Here is a 13,752-nt window from a genome sequence, read left to right on the forward strand (position 1 = left end):
TTGAGATGGTCTTTAAATTCAGGTGGGATATACTCAAGGTTGAACTTTGGCTTTCATGGACTTGTTCTAATTTTCTTCAGTTTCAACTTGAACTTGCATATGAGCAATGGACGGTCTGTTCCGCAGTTGGCCCCTGGCCTTGTTCTGACTGATGAGCCTTTCTATCGTCTCTTTCCACAGATGTAGTCAATTTGATTCCTGTGTATTCCGTCTGGCAAGGTCCACGTGTATAGGTGTCATTTATGTTGTTGAAAAAAGGTATAATTAGTACATAAATAAACAAAACAAGAAAAATCTCCTGCAAATCTAAAAAAAAAAAAAGACAAAATAACCAAAATTAGAAAGAAGACGGGATAGAAAAAAGAGGACATACAAAGGAGATTATCTAAAATTATAGAACAAGGAATTTGAAAATCTTGATGGTATGATTAAAACACATACAGCAAGTACAAAAATTGAAGAGATTAATTAACAAGAAAAAATTAAAGAAGTTATAAAAAAAATTGCAGCTTCTTTTCTGGACCCTTCTTCACTCTAAATATACACACATTCTAGTGGAACTGAGGAAAGAATAACTGCAACAAATATGGAAGATAGTGTTTTTATTAGAAGAAATATAGATAGGTTTCCACTATGTCATATAGTTAGAGCAGATAGTTATTTCATTATATTTAAAAGAATAAGTCTAGTACTCTAAACCAAAGATGACAAGTTAAATGGACAGGGAAATGAGATCACTGGAAACGGAACAACTAGAACACAAATAAATAGGTAGATAGGTAATAAATATGAAAAAATGTTCACCTAATAACAGAATGCAACAAAAACTTTGAGATACTATGTTTCACCTTTCAAATTTGAACAGATGAATAAAAAAGGATTCTATTCCATGTGGCTAGGGTACAGTTACATGAAATGATCACACATTTAAACAATGAAATAAGTACGCTCTTTTCGTTTCTACCTTATTGAAATGTCACCAGTAATAACAGTTAAGGCACTTGTCTAATAAAGCCAAAACCTAAGGTACCAAAAACCACAGTTCTGCCTTGGAAGGGCAGCCCATCTTTTTTGGAATAAAATAGTAGTGGTGAGGAATGTGAATTCTGGAGTCAAACAGCAGAGCATGCTATGCATTTAGGCAAATGTTTCATGTGTTTTATTTAGGAGTGATTTCGCTACTAGAATTTGTCTACAACCTAATTTACCCCCCCTAAATTTTTCAATGTCAACTTGTTTAAAATTCATATTGTACTAAGAAAAAAAAACAGCCAACACTTACTGAGCACTTATGAAGTGACAGCACTGGTCTAATTGCTTCACAAGAATTTTTACTTTTCCCAACCCTATGAGGTAGACTTTACAAGATATGAAAACAGACGGAGAGGGAGGAAAGTAACTTCTTCAGATTATACAGCTAGTAATATAAAGGGACTCTTAATGATGCTAGCAAATTACTTCTATGAACAGTAGGATCCAAATTTTCTCAAGGGATAATTTCTCCCAGACTCATTTTCCACTATGTCATATAGTTAGATCAGATCGTTATTTCATTACATTTAGTTTACAGAGTAAGTCTGGTATTCTAAAGCAAAGATGAGAAGGGAAGGGGGAAGCAGGGAAACTATATTACTGGGAATGGGACAACTAGAATGAAAATAATAAGAATGTTGACACATTGTAAAAAATGTAACCAATATTACTGAATAATTTGTACAGAAGCTGTTAAATGGGACTCTAATTTGCTCTGTAGACTTTCACTGAAAACACAATAAAATATTCTTATTAAAAAAAAATGTAGGCCTGTAAGACTTAAAACATTTACCTGCGTCCAGTATACCCTGGGCCAAAATAGCGCCAAACTTGGCCATTACATCATCATGTTTATCATTGATGACTTTGGAATACAGCTGTCTGAACTGATTCACCTGAAGGAACAAGAAAAAGAATTATAATTCTACTTATTTGCTGTGCCACTTTAGAGCTGGGAAGAGATTACTTGAGTGGTGATGTAATTTAGCTCTAAATTTAACAAAATTAAAAAAGAGAAGGATATGGACCAGATTTGAATGCAGAATAGTTCCACAGAACAGTTCTACGGATGAAATCATAGATGTTATGATTTTTCATAGGAGCCCTGGTAGCGTAGTGGTTAAGCTAACTGAAAGGTCGGTGTTTCGAACTCACCAGCCACTCTGCAGGAGAACGATGTGGCAGTCGGCTTCCATAAAGATTATACAGCCTTGTAAACCCTACGGGGCAGTTCTACTCCGTACTACAGGGTCGCTTTGAGTCAGAATCGACTCGATGGCAATGGGCTTGGTTTTTGTATGACTTTTCACAACTGGTATGGAAGCAGCAGCTCTGTTTTCAATCCTCATTCCACGGTGGACGATACAGGCCCAAGGGAATGCTGAATGTGATTTCTTACTGCACTACTGTTAGTGAGCAGGCTAAAACAAAACAGCCCACGTGAACACTAAGAGTTTCACTGCACTTTGAATTACAGCTCTTCTGCTTACCATCAACCTTGCAGATTTCCTGACAGGCACAGGCCTTCAGTTCTACCTTAAAGTAAACTACCCTTCATCGAAGCTGTGTGAGGTATATTTTGGACTAACTGTACTTACATATACAGTATAGATTTTCATTATACATACACATTAATTTTCTGAGGACACGTCAGAATAAGTACTCTTACCAAAAGAAACATACCAAATGGAACATGTATTGTCTCTTTTAGGGTGGGACTACCGGTAATTTTTGTTTCCATCTTTATTCTTTTCTGCATTTTCTAAAACCAATATGCATCACTTATATAATTAGAAAATCACATTTACAAAAAATATTCTTATCAATAAAGAAAGTGACTCCTTTAAATTTGTTCGGGTGACAATGAAGAAACTATTTAATGTTTCTTCCATGTCTTAACACTTATCTGTTTTCCCAACAGTGCTTTGCAAATGGTAGGTCTCCAGGAAGAAGTCTGCTTACTCAAGAAGTCCATGATCATGTTGTTCTTAAGTGCTGCAGAGTCAGTTCTGACTCATAGCAACCCCATGCACAACAGAACGAAACACTGCCTGGTCCTGCACCATCCTCACAATTGTTGTTATGCTTGAGCTCATTGTTGCAGCCACTGTGTCAATCCATCTCATTGAGGGTCTTCCTCTTTTTCACTGACCCTCTACTTTACCAAGCATGATGTCCCTCTCCAGGGAACTGGTTCCTCCTGATAACATGTCCAAAGTATGTGTGACGAAGTCTTGCCATCCCCGCTTCTAAGGAGGATTCTGGCTGCACTTCTTCAAAGACAGATTTGCTTGCTCTTCTGGCAGTCCATGGTATATTCAATATTCTTTGCCAACACCATAATTCAAAGGCATCAATTCTTCTTCTTATACCTTTTTTCAACAAGAAGAATTGATGAGGCAATTGAAAACACCATGGCTTGGATCAGACGCATCTTAGTCGTTAAAGTGACATCTTTGCTTTTGAACACTTTAAAGAGGTCTTCTGCAGCAGATTTGCCCAATGCAATGCATTGTTTGATTTCTTGGCTGCTGCTTTCATGGGAGTTGATTGTGGATCCAAGTAAAATGAAATCCTTAACAACTTCAATCTTTTCTCCCTTTATCATGTTTATTGGTCCAGTTGTGAGGATTTTTGTTTTCTTTATGTTAAGGTGTAATCTATACTGAAGGCTGTCATCTTTGATCATCGGTAAGTGCTTCAATTCTTCTTCACTTTCAGCAAGCAAGGTTGTGTCATCTGCATATTGCAGGTTGTTAATGAGTCTTCCTCCAATCCTGATGCCGCACTCTTCTTAACAGACTCTAGCTTCTCGGATTATTCGCTCAGCATACAGATTGAATAGGTATGGTGAAAGGATACAACCCTAACACACACCTTTCCTGACTTTGAACCACACAGCATCCCCTTGTTCTGCTGGAACAACTGCCTCTTGGTCTACATACAGGTTCCTCATGAGCACAATTAAGTGTTCTGGAATTCCCATTCTTCGCAATGTTATTCATAATTTGTCATGATTCTCACGGTCAAATGCCTTTGCACAGTCAATAAAACACTGGTAAACATCTTTCTGGTATTCTCTGCTTTCAGCCAAGATCCATCTGACATCAAGAACGTCATCCCTGGTTCCGTGTCCTCTTCTGAATCCGGATTGAATTTCTGGCAGTTCCTTGTTGATATACTGCTGCAACCACTTTTGAATGATCTTCGCAAAATTTTATTAGCGTGTAATACTAAGGATGGAAACCCTGATGGCATAGTGGTTAAGAGCCATGGCTGCTAACCAAAAGATCGGCTGTTTGAATCTACCAGGAGCTCCTTGGAAACCCTATGGAGCAGTTCTACTCTGTTCTACAGGGTCACTATGAGCTGGAATCAAATTGACAGCCATGGGTGGTGAACATTAATGATATTTTTTGGTAATTTCCACATTCTGTTGGATCACCTTTCTTTGGAATGGCCACAAATATGGATCTCTTCCAGTTGGTTAGCCAGGTAGCTGTCCTCCAAACCTCTTGGCACAGATGAGAGAGCACTTCAGCGCTTCATCCATTTGTTGAAACATCTCAGTTGGTATTCTGTTAGTTCCTGGAGCCTTGTTTTTTGCCAATGCCTTCAGTGCAGCTTGGATTTCTTCCTTCAGTGCAGCTTGGATTTCTTCCTTCAGTGCAGCTTGGATTTCTTCCTTCGGTACCACTGGTTCTTAATCACATGCTACCTCCTGAAACAGCTGAATGTCAGCCAGTTCTTTTTGGTACAGTGACTGTATATTATCTTTCTTGTTCTTTTGAGGCTTCTTGCGTCGTTTAATATTTTTCCCACAGAATCCTTAGATATGGTAACTAGAGACTTAAATTTTCTCTTTAGTTCTCTCAGGTTGAGAAATGCTGAACATGTTCTTCCCTTTTGGTTTTCTAACTCCAGGTCTTTGCACATTTCATTATAATACTTTACTTTGTCTTCTCAAGCTGCCCTTTGAGATCTTTGAGTTCTTTTACTTTATCATTTCTTCCGTTTGCTTTAGCTACTCCATGTTTAAGGGCAAGTTTCAGAGTCTCTTCTGACAGACATGTGGGGACATGATCATGTAGTGTCCCAAATCTGCCAAAAGCAGAAAATATCAAACCTGAATTTCCTAATATGACCTCAGAGCCCTGGTGGCATAGCGGTTAAGAGCTTGGCTGCTAACCAAAAGTTCAGCAATTCAAATCCACCAGCTGCTCCTTGGAAAACCCATGGAACAATTCTACTCTATCCTGTAGGGTTGCTGTGAGTCAGAATCGACTCAGTGGCAATGAGTTTGGCGGTTTTTTTTTTTTTTTTTTTTAATATGTCTTCATCTGTATTACATTTCTTTCAAAGTCTCTTCTGCTTTTCATTCATCCTGGTCTGGGAAGCCAGACTGTGGTATAGTGGCAGAGTAATATGGAATCAGAGTACTCTGGCTTAGCAATACTGCCTCTGCTCTCAGAAGCTGTTTGGGTAAACTACTTAGCTTTTCTAAGCCTCAGTTTCTTCATCTCTCCAGGGATTATAACACCAACCTCATTCACATAAGAGTTATATGAGGTAATGCACGTAAGGTGTTTTACAGCTGGTAAATGTTAGGTAAGCACTGCTGTAATAACACCCAGGGGCAGAATCCTACCAGTTCTCCCTGACTATTACCTCTGCAACCTAAATACTGTACTGCTAACAAAATAATATTCCTTAGACATCGTTCTTATTTTTTTTATTCACAGGTAGCAACAGAATGCAGTGGAAACAACAATGAACTAACTCTGCCACTCACTGAGCAGCATAATTGACTGTTAGGAAGTCAATTACTTCTTTAGGCCTTACTTTCTCCACCTATAAAAACCAGCATGATTAGATCATCACAAAAGTCCCTTCTAGTTCTAAAAATCCTAGGGTTTGATGCTTTTACTCTGGTTCACCAGGCTGAATTCTTTTGATTCTGAACTTATTTTAGATGAATACTTACATTACCTTACATAGGGTGGGAATTTTTTGTGCTAAAGGTTTATAAAATGTTTCATGAACTTATAATACAAATATGTACCCAAAACAATAGGAAAACATCCAGTGAAATTGAAAGATGGGTTTTAAAAAAATCAATACAAATATATAACAGGCTTATCGTATTGTTAAGTCAAATACTTCAAAAAAATGAGTTTTTATCATTTATAATTCTTTTCCTCTTATTTTATTGCTTGTGTATCAATAATTTAATTTTCATTACTATAATTCTTGGTCATGAATTATTATTTTAGTAGATTAGGACAGAATATTAAATTTGGAAAGCAACTTTGAGGTCAGCTGGTCTATTCTGTTTTACAGATGTGAAAATTGAAGTTACGATAGGTGAAACGACTTGCTTGTGATCACACAATTACTGACAATCAGAAGTAGGATCATGATTTTCTGACTCTCACATTTCATTGGTATAGTATTTAGAGTGATCCCATACACAAAACAAAATGTGCAATGTGCAGGGGAAATCATATTAACTTCACATTTTATACTATGATAACCTTACAGAAAAGACAATGAATCTACCTTCTGCAAATTCATGCGTTTAGAATGTTTTTAATTCTATACCTTACACAACTGGAAAACAAAACCCAAAAAACCCTCTTAGATGTCAGGGGAAAAAAATAAAGAATAAGGAGGAGGGAATAAAGTTCCTTGGAGTCATTTCTGTTGATATTTATCACTTCGATATGTTTCTTCCTTTCAATTTTTTTTTTTGTTTGTTTTGTTTTCACAGCTACAGAAATGTAGCTGCATATCAAGGATCAGTTTGGAGTTTTTATTCTTTTCTCTATGGCATCACATCTGTTCCTAAGATTTCAACTATAGCTCTCTAAATCCTTCCCTGAAATCCTTGAGGCCAGATTTATTTCGGCATTTAGAATTTGGAAAGCTAATATGATGCATACACCATAAATTATAAAACATTCTTAGCCGAGTGTGGGGAAACATCTCATAATCAAACAAACTATTTCTGAAGTAACAAAATGTATGACTATTTACACTAAATGGGATAAAGCCTAAAAGTGAGTTCATACTGGGTCAAGTTTGACAGTCTAATGAGTCCTTAAAAACAAACATCTTTTAGTTTCAGAGCTTTTTGGATTTTGGAATTGCAGCTAATGGGCTGTGGACTTGTATCATTTCTTTGTGGCTAGTTCCTGAATCTCTCTCTTCAGTTCTGACCTTTCCCTACGCTCTCAACTTATCTCCAACGGACTTGCTGTTATCTTAAACTCAACATGCCCAAAATGAAAATTATCTTTACTCTTCTTTCAAGATACTTCTGCTGATGCTATCATGATTTCCCCATTATCAGGATACCAAATGATGTTATTAGTTCCTTTCTCAATTTTATTAGTATGATTTTGTTTATGGTAGTTGCTTACAGCCCTTGCTTTTTATTACCCCCAACACCGTAAGAGTCCAAGGCCCTATCTTAAAGCAACAGTATGATAATATAGACAGACTATTCTTACAAATGCGTTATGCTGTAAAGTTTCCTTATAAAGGCAATTGTTTGGAACTAGGAACACATTTCCCTAAAGAAGTACTTCTAGGTTATCATGATGGTTCACAAAAGCCTAATCTACCCAAACTGTGGTTTATTTTAGAAATGCAGAAGCTAATCAAGCTTGGCCAAATTCGATTCTAGTTCCAGAAAGGCTACTTGTCACTAGTGGGAGAAGCTTCCTTGTACCAGGCTTTAGGCTAGATAATATTAGGCAAGGAGGAGCACCAGATCCTATACTTAAATATTTTAATCTCATTTTGTATGTGACACGTAATATGTACATGTTCAAATAACTCCTAAAAGTAGATTTCATTTAACAAGAATAAAAGATGAATCTTTCATAAAGGGCAGAGTTGGGCTGTTGAGAGAAAACAGGTCCAAAGACCTGTAAAATGATATTATTCTCGTTAACTACAGAGCAGAGAAGACAACTCCTGCCAAATTTTTAAAAAGCATTACCTAATTCCAAGCCTGCAATGTTATTTCTGAAGAGTACTTGGTGGGAATAAAGTGTAGAGCTGGTCATTTAAATGCGAACGTCTGGCTGAAGGGCTTTCTAACGTTGGTTTGTAATCATCTAGGGATGTGTGCATGTTTTTTGTCTGTGAGAGATTTTTTTTCTACCTGGCAGAAGCAAAAGCACAGATGTACAGGAGTTACTTAGACTAACCACAATCTGTAGAGCTGAGTGTTAAGACAGCATTATGCAAAAGGATGTAATGCATACTGTTACATAAAAACATTTCCTTAAAAAAATTCCATTGTGGATCTCACAAAGTATCCGTGAAATGCCCCTTCTGGATTCCTTTGATGAGGGGTTATAATTCTTGATGAAATTAAAAATTAACATCTTGATGTTTGCTTTTGAGGTGCTTCTACTTTATTTCAGGTACTAGTTTATAATCTTGTGACTAGGATTCTGTAACCTTGGGAACTTACTTCTCTTCAGAGCTTGTTAACAGCTTTTTCTTTTCAGCAAAACCTTATCTACCATCCCAAAAGAATATCAGTGTTGTCCTGCTGGTAATTATCAGATAAAAGAGAGATGATATAAACCGTAGTCCATGAAGCTCTTTATCACTTGCTCAGTAACAGAAAACAATGAAATAGGGGTTTAAGCTTTAAGAATTCATGAACAAAGTAAAATTTTCACTCTAAGGAATAGTGCTTCCTAAAAGAACTTTTGAGTTTCATGCTGTCATATATAGTTTTTATTTTCATAGTCAGTGGGGTACATAGTTACCCTTCCCCATGAAGCTTATATTAATGGCAAAGGCTACCAGCTATAGTTGCATGTCAACAGTCTTAATCTACAGTCAAGATTCAGATACAACCTTGAGAGTGTGCCCTAGGTATTCACAACCAGCTAAGACTTGGTTCAGTAATATTTTTTGGAATGATTAAAAAAAGATTATTGACATTGCTGAATTTCATATTCAGAAAAAGCAAAACTATACTCTAGAGAGTTGAATGCTTCTTCAAACTACACAGCTTTCCCTACCCCACCTACAATCCCAAAGGACTCTGCCATTGTTGGACCAGAGCTCTTGGCTGTCAAATTCATGAAACCCTACAGCAGAGGATGGGAAGATGGTAAAACATTTGTCTTGCTGACAATTCAAGTAACATGAAAGAATCATGTGAGGTCAAAGTGGATAAATATCTATATATTACAGTTGGAGGACGTGCATTCCAGGCCTAAACTTGCTTCTTTAATGACATTATAACATTACTCAGCTGGACAACCTCCAAAAGCACAGCAGAGGATCAAAAGCAGAAAAAAAAAAAAAGATGTAAAAGTTACTCATATTGTAGCTGCTACATTTAATAACAAAAAGAAATGTGGTCTGTGCTTGGAAAGATATTTATATTCTAGAAGATATAATACATTAAGTAACATATTATTAAAAAAAGGATGAGAAGTCTCATTCTATCTTTGTAATAATTCAATTTCTAAAAGTCCTGAAAATGATTTAAAAGAAACAGAGGAAGAACTGGATAAATGAAACAAAAATGACAGCAACTGCTTAGAAACTGAAATTTATCAACAAAGTTCCATAAAATAAGAATGAGTAATCAATAACATCTAGAATCTTTTCTGTTCTCCACTCCCTCTCCCTAGTCAACTACTGAAAATGAGGGTGTTTATATCTGCTTGATGAGGGAGAAAACAGTATGCCAATGTTTGTTTCTGCTGTCAATTTTCTGAATGCTTCTCATATATGAGCAGAATTTTTAAAAGGCTGTTAAATGCTCTAACTTTAAGAATTAAAAGATCTGAAATTACTGCATAAGCTATACACCTCTATTTAATATACCAAACATGGTAATTTTTAGTACACACAAATAAGATATAATAAGCATTTTCTGATTCTCTTAACAGGATGTTAAATGAGAAATTTTGGCTGAGGTGCCAAGATACATTAAACATCAAACACTAACGTACTGCCCTGAGGAAATTTTAAAACAGGTGTCTGAAAATCTGTTATGAGGTCATCCTCAGGGTGGGTGTATGAGGGTTCGATTGTGGGAGACCAGGAAGAGAATTTCTTTAGGGAAAGCTGGGCTATGGGTCTTTCGCCATCACTCTAAGTCTACAGAAAGGGGCTTCAGAGGGACCATTTGGAGAGCTGAATACGACTGAGGAGGACAATGTCTGACACATAAGAGGCATGGGGTGAGAGACAGAGAAAGAGAGACAGAGACAGGACAGAGAGATAGGCATAGCTGCACTGGCAGTCTATTATACTCCTACTCACAAGAATGGCAAAATCTGCAGAAGTGTTTTTATGGAGCAGATGTAAGTCAAGTAGGAAAGAAAGCCACCCTGGAGCCATTTGAAATCCTGCCCAAGAGGACAGCCCAGGAGGCGAAACATTCCAACAGAGAATCTGGGCATACTCATTTCAAAACTGAGACTGTACATACTATATTAAGTGACTGTAGGATTTTTTATTACCTAAAAGGGACTGATCAAAAAAGTCATGAACTGCCTGAGTTCACTCTGAATCAGAGGAAGATGTTATCCCAATGAATAAACTTTAAAAGAACAGTGCAAAGCAAAAACAAAAGTTGATTTTATGATTTCATCACCCCGTATACCCTCATTTTTTCAGTAATATATACTTAAATTAACAGTGACTTTAAATCTGTAAAAAAAATACATTTAAAGAAGATTACATATTTAAAGTTTCTGCATCCCCCTACCCCACAAATGTTCTCTTCACTTCCTGTGACTATAGTATTTACTGTATTTGAAGTTTTCAGAAGAAGATGAGCCTGAACCAGCTCCTTCCTAGAGTCATCCCAACAGGCTTTCTTTGTGTGCTCACCTTTGGACAAGTAATTTCAGTCTGCTGGATCATGATGAGAGCTGAAGATATGAGAGCTCCCTGCCTCACGTAGTTCACAGGGTCGTTTGTCATTGGTTCTAGCAAATTAATTGCCTCCTGAAAGAATTAAAAAAAAAACAAAAACGTTTAGATGAAGCTGATATAGCTGGATTTTTAAATTAGTTCCTATATTCTCGGTCAAGATTAACTGATTGATACATTCATTCAACAAAGTAATAACAAGTTAATTTCAGACTATTTGAACACAATAGTTCAGAACTGGGAGTATGTGTTCTCAATATAATTGCACAGGTGAAATCTTCAACTGAAGGACTTCATGAGTAAAAGAGGTTATAAAGAAATTAAGAGAAAATGCGGTCAGTATTTGATAAGCGTCTATTATTTTCTAGGCACAGTACTAGGTATTTTCCATAAATTATTTCATATAATCCTCTCTACAATCCTAAAAGATAGGCATTATAATTCCCATTTTATAAATAAACTGAGAGTTAGAAAGGTTAAGTAACTTGCCAGAAATCACACAGAAGGAGCAAACTGTATTAAAAAATCTGTATTATTTCCATTATGTAGCCAACCTCCTTCTAATACAAGGATAAGGTAATATCTTAGATGATTTCATTTGCTGGTAGAATGTCAAAACAAATTAAATCAAAAAGGACTAGATTTGATTTCATAGTTACACTTCATAAGACTAAATAAAATGGAATTTTCCAAAATGTTTACCAGCACTATCCCAATATCATATTCTTCATAACACTGGTTCTATGGAAAAAGGATTCCTTGTGGGGATTCCTACATACTGTATAACCTCCTCTTGTAGATTCAAGTGCACATTTTCATATCAAAGGCTCTTGGAGGCCTAATAATAAACATATCAAACATTGTTCACTGTACTTGACCAAAAACTCTTTTGTCCCATATAACTCCTATGAACACTCTGCAGGACATTTGGGAAGTGCTACTTTACAATGTCCCTGATAAGGTTCTTAGGCAGGCATAAATCTGGGAGGAACAGAGAAATGGATGTACAAGATTATAAAACGTATTTCCTAATTCAGTACATCATTTATGAAGTATACTTAGTTCCAAGGCCAAGGAAAGAAGAATAAATTGAATCCTTTTTTGGAAAACAACTTTAGACTTCTTTACATGTAAACTTTTCTTTTTTAAAAATCAGAGCTATTAACAGATAATAGACATATCCCAGATATGCATATCTTTTCTACCCACTTCACTGAAAAAGCGTAATGACACTGTGCAGTGGAGTTAAGTTTTTCAAATATCATCCATATACTGTCATTATTTAAGAATTAGCCATGATAAAAATATAATCAAATTACCAGTTTATAAATTAAAAGACCTTTGAGGTGTGTGATATAACTTCAAAGACATATTTTAGAATAAATAAATGTTTCAGGTATTTAAGAAACAAAAATAATCAAAGGACCAAATCTCAGCCAGACAGGTACTGATACCTACATCATACAAATTATTTAGAAATAAAAGAGACTTGTTTAGTATGTGCAGTAAAAATGTTTCATTGAATTAACTTGTCAGATGCAGTGTCTCAAAGAACATTTGCTCCTAGATATCGTATTAAGTTTAGAACAATCTGGGATGAAAAAAATCTAATTTACATTTAACTTATGAAGCTTGACATAAATGCCTACTAAAGGCTTGAGGGGGAAAAATACTTAATTAAACATCTAACTATATTCTTCCTTTGTTTATAGAACAGATGTGTCCTAGGAAAAAAAGAGAGACAAATTTCAATTAACTGCATCTTAATGAGTCGGAACAGACTCAAGGCAACTAACAACCACTATGTATCCAACAACATCTGATAAAACTGAAGATACATTCTCATGTAGGAAATCCACCCCCCAACAAAAAAGTTAAAACATTTTAAAACAAAGCTCTGCGGGGGCAGAGACTATGTCATCCAACTTGTTCACCACTGTATCCTTGTACAGTGTAGATCACTGTATCCAAATGATCTTGCCCACCATCATTTGACAAATACTGAGCCAACTTCATTTTTTATGAAGTAGCCATGATAAAAACATAACCAAATTTCTAATTTATAAATTAAAAGACCTCTCAGGTATGTGATATAATCCCAAAGGCATATTTTAGAATAAATGCCAGCTATGGTTTTAGGTTCTAGCAGCGAAATTTCTTTTTTCAGAGACCTTACATTTCAGTAGAGGAGAGACAGACAATAACAGGTATAAAGTATGTCAGGTGGTGATAAGAGCTATGAAGAAAAATAAAGCAGGCTAAGACAGCAGAATGTGATGGAAGACTGGAGGGGGATGTTTTGCTATAAATTTTTACATAATTCTCACCACATGTTCTAAAGATTTTTCTTCTTTTTTAGACAGCTTGAATGAACTAAGAATAAAAATATCCATTTTTTATTCCCAGCTTTGATAATGATTTATGTGACTAAAAAAAGCTGTTTGTATCCAATACTAATACCCTTTGACGAGAGAAGTCAAGCAAATTCTCTCTCTCACAGACACAGACACACTTTGTTTAAAGAAAGATTCACCCTTTGGGGAAATGACCAAGGTGTATGCTAGACAGGCAAAGTCTGATGATTGCATCACTGCCCTGGAGCAAGAAAACTTACTATTTAAGCAATAGTGCACTTCTTTACGAAAACTCATGATGAACCAACTGTGTTTTGAAACCATCACCTTGCCTACCCAAATTCTCTCCCCACACTTTTGAGGACTTAACAAAAACGCCAGATTACCTAGTATGTTAGACATAAACAGACATACAGCAGTTAAGTGATTTGCTTAAAATAAAACA

At 36.0% G+C, this 13,752-nt stretch overlaps 1 protein-coding gene across 3 annotated transcripts in view; it reads right to left on the reverse strand.

The window, feature by feature from the left end:
* PSMD1 (proteasome 26S subunit, non-ATPase 1) overlaps positions 1–13,752 on the reverse strand; it is a 108,403-nt gene that overhangs the window by 26,657 nt on the left and 67,994 nt on the right. For all 3 annotated transcript variants that reach the window (XM_012559438.1, XM_004389504.2, XM_023724509.1), the window contains 2 exons: positions 10,912–11,028; positions 1,826–1,928 (listed from right to left, as the gene is read on the reverse strand). In XM_012559438.1, coding sequence (XP_012414892.1) covers positions 1,826–1,928; positions 10,912–11,028 — 220 coding nt within the window. The remainder of the gene's footprint in view (positions 1–1,825; positions 1,929–10,911; positions 11,029–13,752) is intronic.

Source organism: Trichechus manatus, unplaced genomic scaffold (assembly GCF_000243295.1).
Source record: "Trichechus manatus latirostris isolate Lorelei unplaced genomic scaffold, TriManLat1.0 scaffold00249, whole genome shotgun sequence".
Lineage (NCBI taxonomy): Eukaryota > Metazoa > Chordata > Mammalia > Sirenia > Trichechidae > Trichechus > Trichechus manatus.